The sequence below is a fragment of the Dipodomys merriami genome, unplaced genomic scaffold (assembly GCF_024711535.1).
Source record: "Dipodomys merriami isolate MVZ:Mamm:240054 unplaced genomic scaffold, mDipMer1.0.p SCAF_33, whole genome shotgun sequence".
In the NCBI taxonomy this organism is placed as follows: Eukaryota; Metazoa; Chordata; class Mammalia; order Rodentia; family Heteromyidae; genus Dipodomys; species Dipodomys merriami.
In genome coordinates this window covers 3,287,043-3,302,573 of record NW_027204826.1, presented here as the reverse complement: position 1 = coordinate 3,302,573, position 15,531 = coordinate 3,287,043, and the positions used below count along the sequence as shown (strand labels likewise).

Here is a 15,531-nt window from a genome sequence, read left to right as displayed (position 1 = left end):
ATTTTTGGTATCACCTAACATTTTAGATTTAACATCCACTTAACAGGGAGACCATGTACCGATATGCCTTCATAGTTAAAGTACTTGTTTGCTTGTTGGTGGTTGGTGCCACTACTGGGGTTTGAACTCAGGGCCTGGTTTAGTCTATCCTGAACCCTAAGAGCTACTGCGCAGCAGACACTGGTGGAATCAGACTCGCAGTTCAACTGAAGAAGAAGAGGTTCATTCTGGTTCAGGGGATGCTACCTCAATCAGCCCCATGTTGGCATCTGTGAAAGCTGGAATAAAATGGATGCATGTCCTCAGCCCTAACCTGATCCTTGCTCAGAAAGTGAATGGAGGAAGATCTGTGATCACAGCGAATCAGACCATGTATGCTCAGATCCGAGGCTGTGATTCCCTTCCTCTCTGCAGACAGCAGTGTGGGAGGAAGGGCAGCAGTGAAGTGACATTACCTGTCCTCCAGACTCACTGCCAGGCAGCAAGGACTTCACCCCTTGATTGACACCTCTCTTCTCACCACCAGGAAGCCCCGCCCAAAACTGGACACCCCTCCCCCAGGTACACACAGATGAGCGATGAGTTCGTTTAAGATTCAAAAACTCCAGTTTTTGCACAGTTTCCAGATAATGTTTTTATTTAATTTATGTAAAAGTTTTCTGCACATTTTTGTTTTCTTTTTCTTTTCTTTTTTTTTTTTTTGCATACAAGGCAAATGCTCTACCACTGAGCACCTTCCCAGCCCCTCTTTTTCGTGTGTGTGTGTGTGTGTGTGTGTGTGTGTGTGTGTGTGTGTATGTCTTGGGGCTTGAAATCAGGACCTGGATACTGTCTCTGAGCTTTCCTGCAAATGTCTTGATGATTGAGTCAGAGTTTTCTCTACTGCACTAAGGAAGTGATCTCAAAGTACTTAGGCAGGATATATGAAAGCATGCAAACACACTACAGACCAAAATTTTTAAACGGTTATGTGTACAAATTTTTTTTAACATAGACATTTTAGCTGGGTGCCAATGGCTCACAATTATAACCTAGCTCCTTAAGAGGTTGAGACCTGAGAACCACAGTTCAAAGCCAGCCCAGTGTTTTATCTCCATTGAACCACCAGAAAACTGGAAGTGGTGTTGTGGCTTAAAATGGTAGAGCACTAGCCTTGAGTGAAAAAGCTCAGAGAAAGGGCCTAAGCCCCGAGTTCAAGCCATATGTCTGACAAAAAAAAGAAAGAAAGAAAGCAAAGAAAAAAGAAAGAGAGATTTCCATCCTTGAGTGGAAAGGGGGAAACAAAGCCCAGGATATGTGGGCAAAATAAAATATTATTATAATATGATATATTATTATTATATATTTTATAATCATATTTTGTTTTTGTTTATCTGTTTATTATTTTGCCAGTCCTGGGCACTGTCCTTGAGTCTCTCTGCGCTTAAGTATAGCACTCTACCACTTGAGCCACAGCACCACATCCAGCTTTCACTGTGTATATGGTGCTGAAGAATCAAACCAGGGCTTCTTGCATGCTAGGCAAGCACTCTACCACTAAGCCATATTCCCAGATCTGAGTGCAATTGTTTCTTTTTTTGTTGATATTGTTTTTTGCCAGTTGTGGGGCCTGAACTCTGGGCCTGGGCACTGTCCCTCAGCTCTTCAGCTCAAGGCTTGCGCCCTACCACTTGAGCCACAGTGCCACTTCCAGCTTTTTCTGCTAATGTGGTGCTGAGGAATGGAACCTAGGCCTCAGGCATGCAAGACAAGCACTCTACCACGGAGTCCCAGCCTCCCCCCACTTTTTTTTAAGAGTTGCTAGAGTAGTGAGTGACTACCCTAAGGAAACCTAGAGGCACCCCACAATTCCAGAGACTGGAAAGGGAGGAGCACTAGGAAGCCCCCAGCACTCACCTCTGTCTGTGAGGAGCGGCTGAGCTGTGGACACAGGTCTCTGGGGCCTGGGATGCCCCCCCCAAGGATGGCCAGGGAAGGTCCTGAGGAATTGTCACCTTCAGATGGAGGAGGGCAAAGCCACCTTTATACAGGCCATGTGGGGGCCACGCCCCCTTCCCTGGAGCTGGGGAGGGCAGAGGAGGGGAAGGGGGGGCGGCCTGGCTGGAAGGAGAAGGGGCTTTTGGTAAGAACCCACCATGGAGTCGCCTTACTTATGTGCTGGTGGGTAAAAGGGTTGGGACAGGGACACTGGGACCCCCCTCCACCCCACTTCAGAGAGAATTCCCCAGGACAGCCAGGAGACAGAGTATGGGAGCCCCAATCCAGGGCAGGAGACCCCCATTTTTATGCCAGGAGAGAGCGTATCGGGGCCCAGCCCAGAGCCCAGGGGCCATTTTTGTGCCCACCAGAACTCAACAGGTACCTGTCCCCACCCCCACCCCACTACAAGGCAATGAGTCCAGGATGGAGCAAGTTTGCTGGCTGTGAACTTCTGAACACCCCTTCACCCCACTCCTACCTATCTAGGCTTGTGTGTGAAGCCCAGTCACCCTAGGACCAGGGTCACAGCCTGTCCAGAAGCTTCTGCCTGGCCCCATGTCCCAGGGCAGGAACGGGAATAGGGTGCGGGGGGATTTGGGGGAACAGTGTTGGTGCTGCTCCTGGGTTCTTTTAGACTGGCTACAACCCAGGGGACCCTCCAGGGACCCCCCACCCCATTCCCTTGTGGAGCTGCCAGCAATCTGGCTGGCTGGGTGCCTGTGCTCACACCTGTAACAACAGCCAACCAGGAAGCTGAGATCTGAGGATCGAGGTTCAAAACCAGCCAGGGCAGGAAAATGTGAGACGCATCTCCAATGAACCACCAAAGAGCCTCACATAGAGCTATGGCTCAAGCAGGAGAGCTCCATCCTTGAGTATAAAAGCCCAAGAACAGCACTGAATTTGAAGCCCAGGACCTGGACACCCTCTCCAAACAAATCAGGCCTGGGACTGGGCTGGGCAAGTAGCTGTGGGGGAGGGTGATAAGCTCCTGGGAGCAGGGAGGTTGAGGCAGGGGGGAGAAAGGGGCAGGGGAAAGCTTAAGGAGGGAAGTTGTGTGTGTGTATGGGGGTGTTGTTCAGGACCAGCTTGCATGTGGCCAGTCTCCATCCTGGCAGGGGCAGAGGTCAGTGGCCATCCTTGCCCTGCCTGGCCGCGGTGCCCATGGTTGCGTGCGAACAGGCCCAGAGGCTCATGCCAACCCAGATGCCCAGCATGGCCCAGGGCGGTGGATCAGGTTCAGTAAACACAAGGGGTGGAGGTGCGAGGAGAGGAAAGGGAGGGGAGGGAGGGCAGAACAGGGGGAGCAGAGAAGGGGAGGGGGAGGGTCAGGCTCTCAAAAGACAGGCTCCCCTGGCCTTGGGTCTGGGGTAGAAGGGGGATGGAGGGCCCTACCGCGCCCCCTTTGGTTTGCATGCCAGAACATTTCCTGTGCCCACAGTTTGACCCATACCTGCAGCTGGACACCCATGAGCCACACCTGACCCGCCTGGCCACCTGCCCTTCCAAGCTGGGTCCAGAGAGAAAGGTGAATTTGCATGTCTAGTTCAACCCAGTTCTCCTCCCCATCCGCCCTCTCCTCTCCTCCTGGCTCCTGAACTCAGCACACAGCACTCCACAAGGCCATGGCTCCCAGGGTCCCAGCCAGAAAACATCTCTGCCCCAACTCAGAGCCAGGCAATTCCTGGCATTGTGCTGTTCAAGGGCCTCTTGACTCCGGGAGAAATATACTAGCTAATTAAACCAATTCTGCTCCTCAGCTAGAAAGAGTGAGGATAGTAAAGAAATGCCACACACACCCCCAACCCCCACCCCAGGACAGGTAACAAATGAAAGCAGAGCCTGGCTGTAGAGGTAGCTCAAGCCTGTCATCCTAGCTACTCAGGAGGCAGAGATCTGAGGATCATGGTTCAAAGCCAAGCTGGGCAGACAGATCCAAGAGGGCTAGAAATAGAGGTGTGACTCAAGTAGTAGAGCATCAACCTTGAACAACAACAACAACAAAAAAAAAACTAAGCAAGAATGCAAGGCCAGGCATGGTGCCAGTGGTTCACAACTGTCATCCTAGCTAAAAAAAAAAAAGCCGAAGAACAAAGCCCAGGCCCTGAGTTCAAGCCCCAGGAATGACAGAAAAAAAAAGTAGCTGAGATCTAAGGATCATAGTTCAAAGCCAGCCCAAGCAGGAAAATCTAGAAGCTTTTTTTTTCCAGTCATGGGGCTTGAACTCGGGGCTTAGGCGCTGACCCTGAGCTCTTTTGCTCAAGAGTAGCACTCTACCACTTTGAGCCACAGTGACACTTTGGGATTTTGAGGGAGTAACTGGAGAGAAGAGTCTCAGAAGCCTAGTGCTGGTGGCTCACGCCTGCAATCCTAGCTACTCAGGAGGCTGAGATCTGAGGATCACGGTTCAAAGCCAGCCCGGGAAGGAAAGGCCATGAGACCCAGTTCTGGGGCTTAAACTCAGGGCTGGGTGAAGAACTTGCCTCTCCTCTCTTGGCCCAATCAGTTTATGTATCTAAAGATGGAATAGGAAGGATTGACCCCAGCCTCATCCAGAAGCCAGGCAAAATCCCAGGGCTGTGTGAACTTGTCTGAGATGCAGGTTGGGAAATCCACCTAAGCCCAGCTGTAAACATCCCATTGTGGGCCCTACTGAACGTCCCCACCTTCCTTGACCTAGTGGCTTTTTCATGAACCTCCTTGCTTGGACCTCCTATAAAAACCCAGCTCCTGTCCCAACTCTTGGGCACAACCTCCAAACCCGTGGGAAGGTCTGCGCCCCTGCTGCTCCTCAGTGAACAGCCCTGGCAAGTCCAGCCTCTTCCTTCTCCGTTCTCCTCCATTTTCCTAAGACTGGGCGCTGTCCCTGAGCTTCTTTTGCTCAAGGCAAGCATTCTACCACTTGAGCCACAGTGTCACTTCTGTTTACGTAGCACTGAGGAATCGAACCCAGGGCTTCATGCATGCTAGCAAGCACCCTACCACTAAGCCACCTTCCCAGCCTATGAGACTCATCTCTAAAAACCGGCCAGACATGGAAGTACAATTCAAATGGTAGGCTACCAGCCTGGGACAGCACCCAGACCCTCAGTTTAAGCTTCAAGATCTGCACACACACACACACACACACACACACACACACACACACACACACACACACACACACACACACACACACACACACACACACACACACACAGCAGAAGAAGAAATCAAGTATGTTGCTTGGTTTGCTGTCCACAATGGAAGGAAGGTACCAGAGGACAGACAACAGCTTAGGCCTCTGTCTCCAGCCTCTAGGACAGAAGGCAGGAACACTGGGATTACTCATCACCAACTATGCTGGGCTGATGGCCACACAACTTCAAGGGTCCAGGGGCTCACTAATCTCAGGGCAGAGAAGGAACTGACAGGCTCACGAGGTTTGAGGACCTTGGCCTGGAGTTGAACACTCAATCCTGGGTCAAAGTTTGCATGTCTTTGCGTGAGAAACTCTTTGGCTAGGATTCCTTTAGTGATCCTGATCAATACCAGGAGCTCAAGGACAGGGACACAGAGCAGAGGGGAGGAGAAGAGGGCTCAGGGGCCAGGGGCAGAGGAGAGGGGCTTCTTAGTTGAGAGCTGGTGGTTCACACCTGTCATCCTAGCTACTCCGGAGGCTAAGATCTGAGGATCAGAGTTCAGAGCCAGCCCAGGTAGGAAAGTCTCCACAAAGCAAGTGTGTCTCAAGTTGTAAACTGCTAGCCTTGAGCACAAGAGCTCAGAGACAGCACTCAGGCCCTGAGTTCAAGGACACACACAGACATACACACACAGAGAGACACACACACACACAGACACACACACACATACACACACACCCTGAGCCACCTTCCCAGCCCTCTGTATTTTTTTTTTAACCAGGATTTTCCCCTAAACACAATCCCCCCCCCCATCTCCACCAATCAAAGAGCTAGGGTTGTGGGCTTCAGATGACAAGCCCAGCTTGCATTGCACTTATTTATTCTATTGTCAAGGTTATGTGCAGAGGGGTCACAGTTACATTAGTAATGTAGTGATTTCATTTCTTGTCTAACTTGTTACCCCCTTCCGCCCTCATTTTTCTCTCCCTTTCCCACCTTCCCCAATCGCCCTTCCCCCTAGTTGTACAGATCATTTCCACTTGTGATTATCCATGTCTGCATTGCACTTTTTTTTTTGATCACTCGTGGGGCTTGAACTCTGGGCCTGGGCACTGTCCTTCAGCTTTTCAGCTCAAGGCTAGCACTCTACCATTTGAGCCACAGCACCACTTCCAGCTTTTTCTGCTTATATGGTGCTGAGCAATGGAACCCAGGGCCTCAAGCATGCAAGGTAAGCACTTTACCATTGAGCCACCTTCCCAGACCTGCATTTCCTTTTTCCTTGAGGGACAGGGAGTGTGGGGGGGTAGAAGGCTTGAACTCAGGGTCCTGGGCTCTTGCTTAACTTGTCCATTTCAGGGCTAGCACTCTACCCTTCAGCCACACCTGTACTTCTGCCTTTTGGTGGCTTATTGAATAAGAGTCTTACAGGGTTGGGAAGGTGGCTCAGTGGTAGAGTGCTAGCCTTGAGCTGAAGAGCTGAAGGACAGCGCCCAGGCCCAGAGTTCAGACCCCACAATCAACAACAACAAAAAAACAGTCTCACAGGCTTTCGTGCTCCGGCTGTCTTTGAACTACAATCCTCAGATCTCAGCCTCCTAAGTAGCTAGGATGACAGGCATGAGCCACCAGCTTCCGGCCACAGCACAAATCTTTGTTTATTTTTATTTTTTGTGGTTCGTGGGGCCTGAACTCTGGGCCTGGGCGCTGTCCCTCAGCTCTTCAGCTCAAGGCTAGCGCTCTACCACTTGAGCCACAGCGCCACTTCTGGCCTTTTCTGTGTATGTGGTGCTGAGGAATCGAACCCAGGGCCTCATGCATGCAAGGCAAGCGCTCTAGCACTGAGCCACCTTCCCAGCCCCAGAGAGCAACAATCTTGAATGAAAAAGTCCAAGAGAGGGCAAGGTGCTGAGTACCATCACACATGTGTAAGTGTGCACACGCAGGCATACACACACATATCTGGATCAGCCCACAGGCCTAACTTACACACCCTCAGCACCCTGTCCTGATACCTAGCCTGGTCCCTGAGAAACTGGACATTCATCCCCAGGGACCCACAGTGCCCTCTGGACCTCTTGCCGAGGAGCTGAGAGTAGCTGAGGTTCAGCTGAGAGAGGATGGCCCAAAGCCAAGGACTGACCTTGCCAGGTTGACATCAGCTGACCACAGAGCTGGGCCAAACCAAGAGGGGGCAAGATCTATAAAAGGCTTCTGCATCCAAGAGCCAGAAGAGCCAGACCAACCCGCAGCCCTGCTGATCTCGGTGCACCTGTTTTCCACAGGTACCTTTCTAGGCCTGCTCTTCTGTCCCTGGGATTTTCTGTTTATATCCTAAGAACTAAGGAAGATGGAAGGCTTGGGGAGTGAGGTGACTGGGGGGGAGGTGGGACGCTGACTTCTCATTCCTGGTCAGCATCTCTAGCTTTAGTTGAGCAGTTTCAAATAGGTAGGTTTTAGTTTTAGCCTCCCTCTGTCTCTCTCTCTGTCAATCGTGGGGCCTGAACTCTGGGCCTGGGCGCTGTCCCTCAGCTCTTCAGCTCAAGGCTAGGGCTCTACCACTCAAGCCACAGTGCCATGTCCTGCATTTTCTGCTTATGTGGTGTTGAGGAATCCAACTCAGGGTTTCATTCATGTGAGGCAAGCATCTACCACTAAGCCACCTTCCCAGCCTTTTTTTTTGCCTGTCCTGGGGCTTGAACTCAGAGCCAGAGGTTTGTCCCTGAGCCTTACTGCTCAAGGTTAGCACTCTTCCACATTGAGCACAACTCTACTTTTGGTTCATTGGAGCCCAGACGTTCTTGACTGGGCTGTCTGTGAACCTCGATCCTCAGTTCTCAGCTCCTGAGTAGCTGGGCCACCAGCACCTGGCTCAAGCAGGTGTGTTTCTAGGACCTAGAGTGGAGAGATGGGGAGAAAGGCCTACCTGGAACTAGAAAAATCCATAACCGGGCTGGGAATGTGGCTTAGTGGCAGAGTGCTTGAAAACTCCCTGGCCCTGGGCACATCCTACTTCAGCTTCCAAGACGCAGAGAACCAGGCACTGGTGGTGGCTCCTGCCTGTCACCCCAGCCACTCAGGAGGCTGAGATCTGAGGATCATGGTTTGAAGCCAGCTGGAGCAAGAAAGTCCATGTGGCAACAACAACCACAAAAATCATTTATTTCCACTCCAGCTTCAGAGTTAGAAACTGAGGTGGAGTTCTGAACGGGTGTCCGTGTCTAGTGAATGAATGAATGCACAAATGAATGATGACCCCCCTCCTTCTCTGCCTCTCTCCTTGCCCCCTGCACTCAGCACCCATGGCGCAGGCGCTGGACATCTCCTTTGCAGCCACTGAGCTGTTGCTGGTGACCGCCATCTTCGGCCTGGTCTTCTGGGCCATCAGAACCTCCACATCTCGGGTGCCCAAAGGCCTGAAGAGTCCGCCAGGGCCCTGGGGGTGGCCAGTGCTGGGGCACATTTTGACCCTGGGGAAGAACCCGCACCTGGCGCTGACCAGGCTGAGCCAGCAGTACGGGGATGTCCTGCAGATCCGCCTGGGGTCCACCCCCGTGGTGGTGCTGAGCGGCCTGGACACCATCCGCCAGGCCCTGGTGAAGCAAGGCGATGATTTCAAAGGCCGGCCAGACCTCTACAGCTTCTCTCTAGTGACCAATGGCCAGAGCATGTCCTTTACCCCTGACTCTGGGCCTGTGTGGGCTGCCCGCCGGCGCCTGGCCCAAGATGCCCTGAAGAGCTTTTCCATAGCCTCAGACCCAGCCTCCACATCTTGCTATCTGGAGGACCATGCAAGCAGACAGGCCAAGAGCCTTGCAGACACTTTCCAGAAGCTCACGGAAGAGTCCGGGTGCTTCGATCCCTATGAGCATCTGGTGCTGTCGGTGGCCCGCGTCATTGGTGGCATGTGCTTCGGGGGGAACTTTCCTCAGAACAGCGAGATGGTCACCGTGGTGACCAGCAGCCAGGACTTCGTGGAGGGAGCCTCTTCTGGGAATGCCGTGGATTTCTTCCCCATCCTCCGCTACCTGCCCAACCCCTCCCTGCAGAGGTTTAAAGACTTCAACCAGAAGTTCATCACGTTTCTGGAGAAAACAGTCCAAGAGCATTACCAGGACTTTGACAAGGTGAGCCAGGGATGCAGGTGATAAAGGAAGCAGCCACAGAGCCCGATGTGTGTGGGGAGGATGGTGGGGGGCTGGGGCGGGGAAGCCCTGAGGCCTTTCTCCAAGATGTACACACAGGGCTGGGAAGGTGGCTCAGTGGTAGAGCGCTTGCCTTGCATGCATGAGGCCCTGGGATCGATTCCTCAGCACCACATAAGCAAAAAGAAAAAAGCCGGAAGTGGTGCTTTGGCTCAAGTGGTAGAGCGCTAGCCTTGAACTTCAGAGCTGAGGGACAGCGCCCAGGCCCAGAGTTCAGGCCCCACGACCAAAGGAAAAAAAAACAATCTGAGAAAGGAAGTACCTATCAGCTGGGCAAGGGGACTCCCAGCTGTCATTCTAGCTACTCCGGTGGCTGAGATCTGAAGATCACAGTTCAAAGCCAGCCCAAGCAGGAAAGTCTGTGAGACTATTTATTATGTGTAATTAAGCACACAGAAGAGGCGCTGTGGCTCAAGTTGTAGAGAGCTTGCCCTGAGCTGAAGAGCTGAGGGACAGTGCCCAGGCCCAGAGTTCAAGTCCCACAACCTCCAAGAAAAAAAAGAAAAAAGAAAAAAAGAAAATGATGTTGTAATTAAGCATGCAAAAACCAGAAATGCTACTGTGGCTCAAAGTGGTAGAGCGCTAGCCTTGAGCAAAAGAGCTCAAGGACACAGAGAACCCAGACCCCAAGTTCAAGCCTCATGACTGAGAGAAAAAAGAAAAAAAGAAAGAAAGAAGAAAAGGAAAAGAAAGGCCTATAAAGGAGAGGATGGCATATTTCTGCCATGGGGGGGGGGGCTTCATTGTGAATGAAAAGGTCTTTATCCTGCCAGAACCTGAGCCCAGCATGGGGCTAATCCCCAGGTTACCTTTCCTTCCTGGATCCAGGCAGGAACTCTTCCTCCTAGGGAAACTGGACTTCTGGGGTCTGGGCTGGGGGGAGAGGTCAATGGGATACGGCATGAAAGGCGATGCCCTCCTTACCTGAGGCTATGGTACCAGCCAGGCTTGCCAGACTCTGCAGGCTGGGGTGGGCGGTGGGTACTGAAGGTGCCAAGCCGGGTGGGATGGGGCAAGGACCTGGCATGGGTGCCCTGAAGCTCGTCCTTCTCAGAACAACGTGCGGGACATCACAAGCGCACTGTTCATGCACGCGGAGAAGGAGTCCACGGCCAAGGGCGTCCCGATCCCCCGGGAGAAGATCATCAACATCATCAACGACATCTTTGGCGCCGGTAGGACTCAATTCCCCCCCACACACACACATCACACACACCCCTCAAAGGCTGAATGCTAGTCTTGAGGGGAAAAAAAGCTCAGGAACAGAGTCTAGGCCCTGAGTTCAAGCCCCTGGGTCTCCAAAAGAAAAAAGAAACAGACATATTGCCCAGCCTCCATGGCTCACATCTGTGATCCTAACCCACTCAGGAGGCTGAGAGATCTGAGGATCATGGTTCAAAGCCAGCACCAGCAGCCAAAGTTGAGAGATTCTTCTCTCCAATTAGCCGGCAAAAAGCTGGAAGGAGAGCAGTGGCTTAAGGGGGAGAGCGCCAGCCTTGAGTAGAAAATGCTAAGAAGAGTATGAGGCTCTGAGTTCAAGCTCCAGTATTGACACCCCACAGAGAGAGACACAGAGAGAGAGAGAGACAGAGAGTGACAGAGACAGAGAGCCAGAGGGAGAAAGAATTTGCTCCATTCATGGCTGTGCTCTGGTCAATGATGGCATCTTGGCTGCTGTCTCTCTTTCTCCTCCTTCCCCTCATCCACACCAACCAGGGTTTGACACCATCACCACGGCCATTTCCTGGGCCCTCATGTACCTGGTGGCCAGGCCTGACGTCCAGAGGAAGATCCACAAGGAGCTGGGTATGTGGCGTCTCCGGTTCTCCAACCAGGAAAGGGGAGACCTGGAGCCCCGGGTCATGGTTCAATCCATGAACACCTGTCATGTGTGTTTCCGATGCACCACCCTTGGATGCTTGGTGTTCCCTCTCACCTAGAAGATGGAAGGGAAAGTCTGTTATTGTTTTGGTTTTGATCCTGGGGTTTGAACGCAGGGCCTGGGTGCTGTCCCTGAGCTCTTTCACTCAAGGCTAGCGCTCTACCACTTTGCACCATAGCACCACTTCCGGTTTTCTGACGGTTCATTGGAGAGAAGAGTCTCATGAAGCCAGGTGCCGGTGGCTCATGCCTGTAATCCTAGCTACTCAGGAGGCTGAGATCTGAGAATCATGATTTGAAGGAAGCCCAGGCAGAAAAGCCCCCATGAGACTTTTATCTCCAATGAACCACTCAAAAACTGGAAGTGGGGCTGTTGTAGAACACTAGCCTTGAGTAAAAAGAGATCAGAGACATCACCCAGGTCCTGAGTTCAAGACCCACCACTGACAAAAAAAAAATAGAGTCTCATGGACTTTTCCTGCATGGGTTGGCTTTGAACCATGATGCTCAGATCTCAGCCTCCTGAGTAGCTAGGAGGACAGGCGTGAGCCACATTGCTCAGCCTGGCTTTTTGTTTTGAAGGAACGGGTTGGTACATGTGAGGACATGGGCCCACAGAGAGTCAGGTGAGGAGACACGGGTGTGGGGAGCATAGAGACACCCCCAAAACTGTCCTGTGTGCTTGCAGACGCAGTGGTGGGCAGGGAGCGGCAGCCCCGGCTCTCTGACCGACCCCAGCTGCCCTACCTGGAGGCCTTCATCCTGGAGACGTTCAGACACAGCTCCTTTGTCCCCTTCACCATTCCCCACAGGTGCCTCCTCTGCCCTTTTTGTGTTCTTTTGTGTGCGTGTGTGTGTGTGCACGAACGCGTGCATTAGTGCGTGTGCATGCATGCATTTGTGCATGCACATGCCCATGTCTGGGGCTTGAACTCAGGGCCTGGGAGCTGTCCCTGAGCTTTTTTACTCAAGGCTAGTGCTCTACCACTTGAGTCCCAGCTCCACTTGTAGATTCATTGAAATTAAGAGTCTCAGAGGACTTTCTTGCCCAAGCTGGCCTCCAAAGGATGATCCTCAGATCCTAGTCTCCTGAGTAGAAAAGATTACAAGAGTGAGTATTAGTGCCTGGCTATGCTGTTGAATCTTCTACCTAGAATTTGTAGGCCCTCAGAATCGAACCCTTGTCCAAATAAATCCTGGCACACTCTATTCCCTCAGAAATATTTTGTTTTTCTTGTATCCACCTGGCACAGCTTCAGCCTTGAATATGTTCTAGAATTTGAAGCCCTCAGACCTTGATTTTGAGAGTTAGTCAACATTTACTTCCTCCCAAATGTTGATCTAGTAATTCCTAGAATAAGCTTCAAACTCCCAGTGGCTCACACCTGTCATCCCAGCTACTCAGGAGGCTGAGATCTGAGGGTTCTAGTTTGAAGTCAGCCTGGGCAGACAAATCCCAGAGACTCTTACCTCCAGTTAACTAGCAAAAAGCTGGAAGTGGAGCTGTGGTTCAAGTGACAGAGCACCAATCTGGAGTGGAAAAGTGAAAGGCCTGGAGTCCAAGCCCGAGTATCAGCACAAAACCAAAAACAAGCCAGGTCCCATGATACTGGTGGCTCACACCTGTAATCCCTGCTGCTCAGGAAGCTGAAATCTGAGCACTGTAGCTCTGTGGCAGTCCTGGCAAGAAAGTCCATGAGACTCTTATCACCAGTGGACCACTCAAAGACCAGAAGTGGTGCTGTGGCTCCACTGGCAGAGCGCTAGCCTTGAGCACAAAGAGGCTCAGGGATAGCTCCCTGAGTTCAAGCCCCAGGACCAGCACAAAAATAAATAAATAAATAAGTAACTGCAAGGCTGGTCTGGCCCTGGCCACCCACCTGCTCCTTGCCTGCACAGCAGGGCCCAGTGCCCAGCTGGGCACCCAGCAGAGTGGGCACATGCTGACGCTGAGGACAAGGGGCTGAGGAAAGGGCTCCCTGTTGCCCCTCCTCCCAGCTCCCATCTCTCCCCCCTCCCCACTCAGGTGGTGGGAAGGTACTGGGGTGTGGTGGTGAGCGGAGCAGGTGCACCCAGCTCTTCCAGCCCCCGAGGCTGACAGATCCTCCTTCCTTCCCCAGCACAACGAAGGACACCACGCTGAACGGATTCTACATTCCCAAAGAGCGGTGCGTCTTCATCAACCAGTGGCAGGTCAACCATGACCCGTGAGTACGCAGCGCGCATGTGCTGTCAGGGCTGCCCTGTGGCTCACACGGGTGGCTCACACCTGTCATCTCTGCTGCTCAGGGGGCTGAGGTCTGAGGATCCGGGTTTGAAGCCAGCGCAGGCAGGAAAGTCTGTGGGACTCTTATCCCCAATTAAATCACAGAAAAAGCCAGAAGTGGCTCTGTGACTCAAGGCAATAGCTTTGAACAAAAGCAGCTCAGGGACAGTGCCCAGGCCATGAGTTATAGCTTCAGGACCGGGAAAACAAACAAACAGAACACTTGATAGTGGAGCTGTGACTCAAGTGATAACACACTAGTCTTAAGTAAAAAAAAAGCAAAAATGTAGCCGGGTGCCTGGGGTTCAGGCCTGTCAGCTACTCAGGAGGCTGAGATCTGAGGATTATGGTTCAAAGCCAGCCCAGGCAGGAATGTCTGTGAGATTTATCTACAATAAAATACATCAGAAAACCAGAAATGGATCCATGGCTCAAGTGGTAGAGCACTCACCTTGAGCTGAAGAGCTGAGGGCCAGCGCCCAGGCCCAGAGGTGAAGCCCCACATGTGACAAAAAAATAAATAAATAAAAGTGTGAGGCCCTGAATTCAAGCCCTAGTGCCAACACAAAATGTATAACTTAAAATATACAATATAAATTACACAATATATGATTATGACACGTAATATAATATTTATGATATATAATACATAGTAAAGTGCTAGCCTTGAGCAAAAGAAGCTCAGGGACAGTGTCTAGATCCTGAGCTCAAGCCCCAGGACTGGCACACACATACACAAAATATTGTGCCTGGGCACTGGTGCTCACACCTGTCATCCTAGCTATCAGGAAACTGAGCTTGAAGGATCACAGTTCAAAGCTAGCCTGGGCAGGAAAGTCCATAAGACTCTCATCTCCAATAAACCACCAAAGAGCTAAAAGTGGAGTTGTGGCTCAAGTGGTAGAGCACCAGCCTTCAGTGAAAAAGCTCTGGGACAGTGCACAGGCCCTATGTTCACACACACAAACACAAACATACAAATATACTGTGTATTATATAACATTTATATTTAATATGTACATATGCTGTTTGATATAGGACATTGATAATATAATGCATATACATACGTGTTCTAACCCTTGGGTTCTCAGCAGAAATCCATGTCAGCATCTTCCCTCAGCTGGGACTCTCCATCTCCTCTTCCCTTGCAGGGAGACATGGGGGGACCCCTTTGAGTTCCGCCCAGAGCGCTTCCTCACCGATGGGGAGACCACCTTGAACAAGCCCCTGAGCGAGAAGGTCTTGCTGTTTGGCCTGGGCAAGCGCCGGTGCATTGGGGAGATTCCTGCCAAATGGGAGGTGTTCCTCTTCCTGTCCACGCTCCTGCACCAGCTGGAGTTCAGCCTGACGCCCGGTGTGGAGCCCGACCTCACCCCTATCTATGGGCTCACCATGAACTATGCCCGCTGCTCGCATTTCCGGGCACATCCCCGCTCGGCCAAATGAACAAGGCCCTGCGGTGCCAGGGAAAAGGGGTCACCTGTGGGGCTTGGGTTTGATTGCTTTCCACTTGTTGATTTTATGCAGATATAATGCTTTTCCCATAGGTCACATTGCCTGTAGGATATTCATAAAGTAGTGTAAGCATCTCCCTGTAAGCCCAGCACCCCCAGGACCATTTGCATGTCATGACTGTCCCCACTGATCTGCCATCCCCCGCCCCCCACCCCCAGCTACGAATCTTCTTCCTGTCCCTATTGCCAAGCTTTTGAAGCAGGGAAGAAATTATCTAGACCAAACCCAGACGCCTCAATAAACAACAAGCAGACACTGCCGTGTTTGTCAATCTACATTGCACCAAGGCTAGCTCCTTGGGGACTGGAACTCAGGGCCCGGGCACTGTCTCTGAACTTCTTTTGCTCAAGGCTAGCACTCTACCACTTGAGCCACAGCACATCTTCCGGCTTTTTCTGTGTATGTGGTGACTTGGTACATGCTAGGCAAGCACTTTACCACTAAGCCACCTTCCCAGCCCACTTTGTTGTTGTTGTTCAGGACCTGGGACTTGAACTCAGGGCCTGGGCACTGTCCCTGAGCTTTTTCTTTTTTTTTTTCTCAGCATCAGTGCTCTACCATT

General features: G+C 51.8%; 1 protein-coding gene and 1 long non-coding RNA gene across 2 annotated transcripts; one reads left to right on the top strand and one right to left on the bottom strand.

Annotated features, from left to right (window-relative positions):
- Nucleotides 1–7,314: 7,314 nt before the first annotated feature.
- On the top strand, nt 7,315–15,224 carry LOC138841908 (cytochrome P450 1A2-like). Its single transcript, XM_070042877.1, has 7 exons — nt 7,315–7,387; nt 8,400–9,229; nt 10,362–10,482; nt 11,024–11,113; nt 11,877–12,000; nt 13,309–13,395; nt 14,606–15,224. The coding sequence occupies exons 2-7, from the start codon at nt 8,405–8,407 to the stop codon at nt 14,898–14,900; spliced, it is 1,542 nt and encodes a 513-aa protein (XP_069898978.1). The 5' UTR covers nt 7,315–7,387; nt 8,400–8,404; the 3' UTR covers nt 14,901–15,224.
- Nucleotides 10,116–14,640, bottom strand: LOC138841910 (uncharacterized). Its single transcript, XR_011376524.1, has 3 exons — nt 14,522–14,640; nt 11,068–11,243; nt 10,116–10,180 (listed from the first exon to the last, which is right to left on the bottom strand). It is a non-coding gene; the product is annotated as an uncharacterized lncRNA (long non-coding RNA).
- Nucleotides 15,225–15,531: the final 307 nt, after the last annotated feature.

Excerpts from the sequence above, each read along its gene's own strand:
- LOC138841908 (XM_070042877.1), top strand. The coding sequence starts at position 8,405 with ATGGCGCAGGCGCTGGACATCTCCTTTGCAGCCACTGAGCTGTTGCTG. Across the intron at positions 9,230-10,361 it reads ATTACCAGGACTTTGACAAG|AACAACGTGCGGGACATCAC; the intron begins GTGAGCCAGGGA and ends CGTCCTTCTCAG. Across the intron at positions 12,001-13,308 it reads CCCTTCACCATTCCCCACAG|CACAACGAAGGACACCACGC; the intron begins GTGCCTCCTCTG and ends TTCCTTCCCCAG.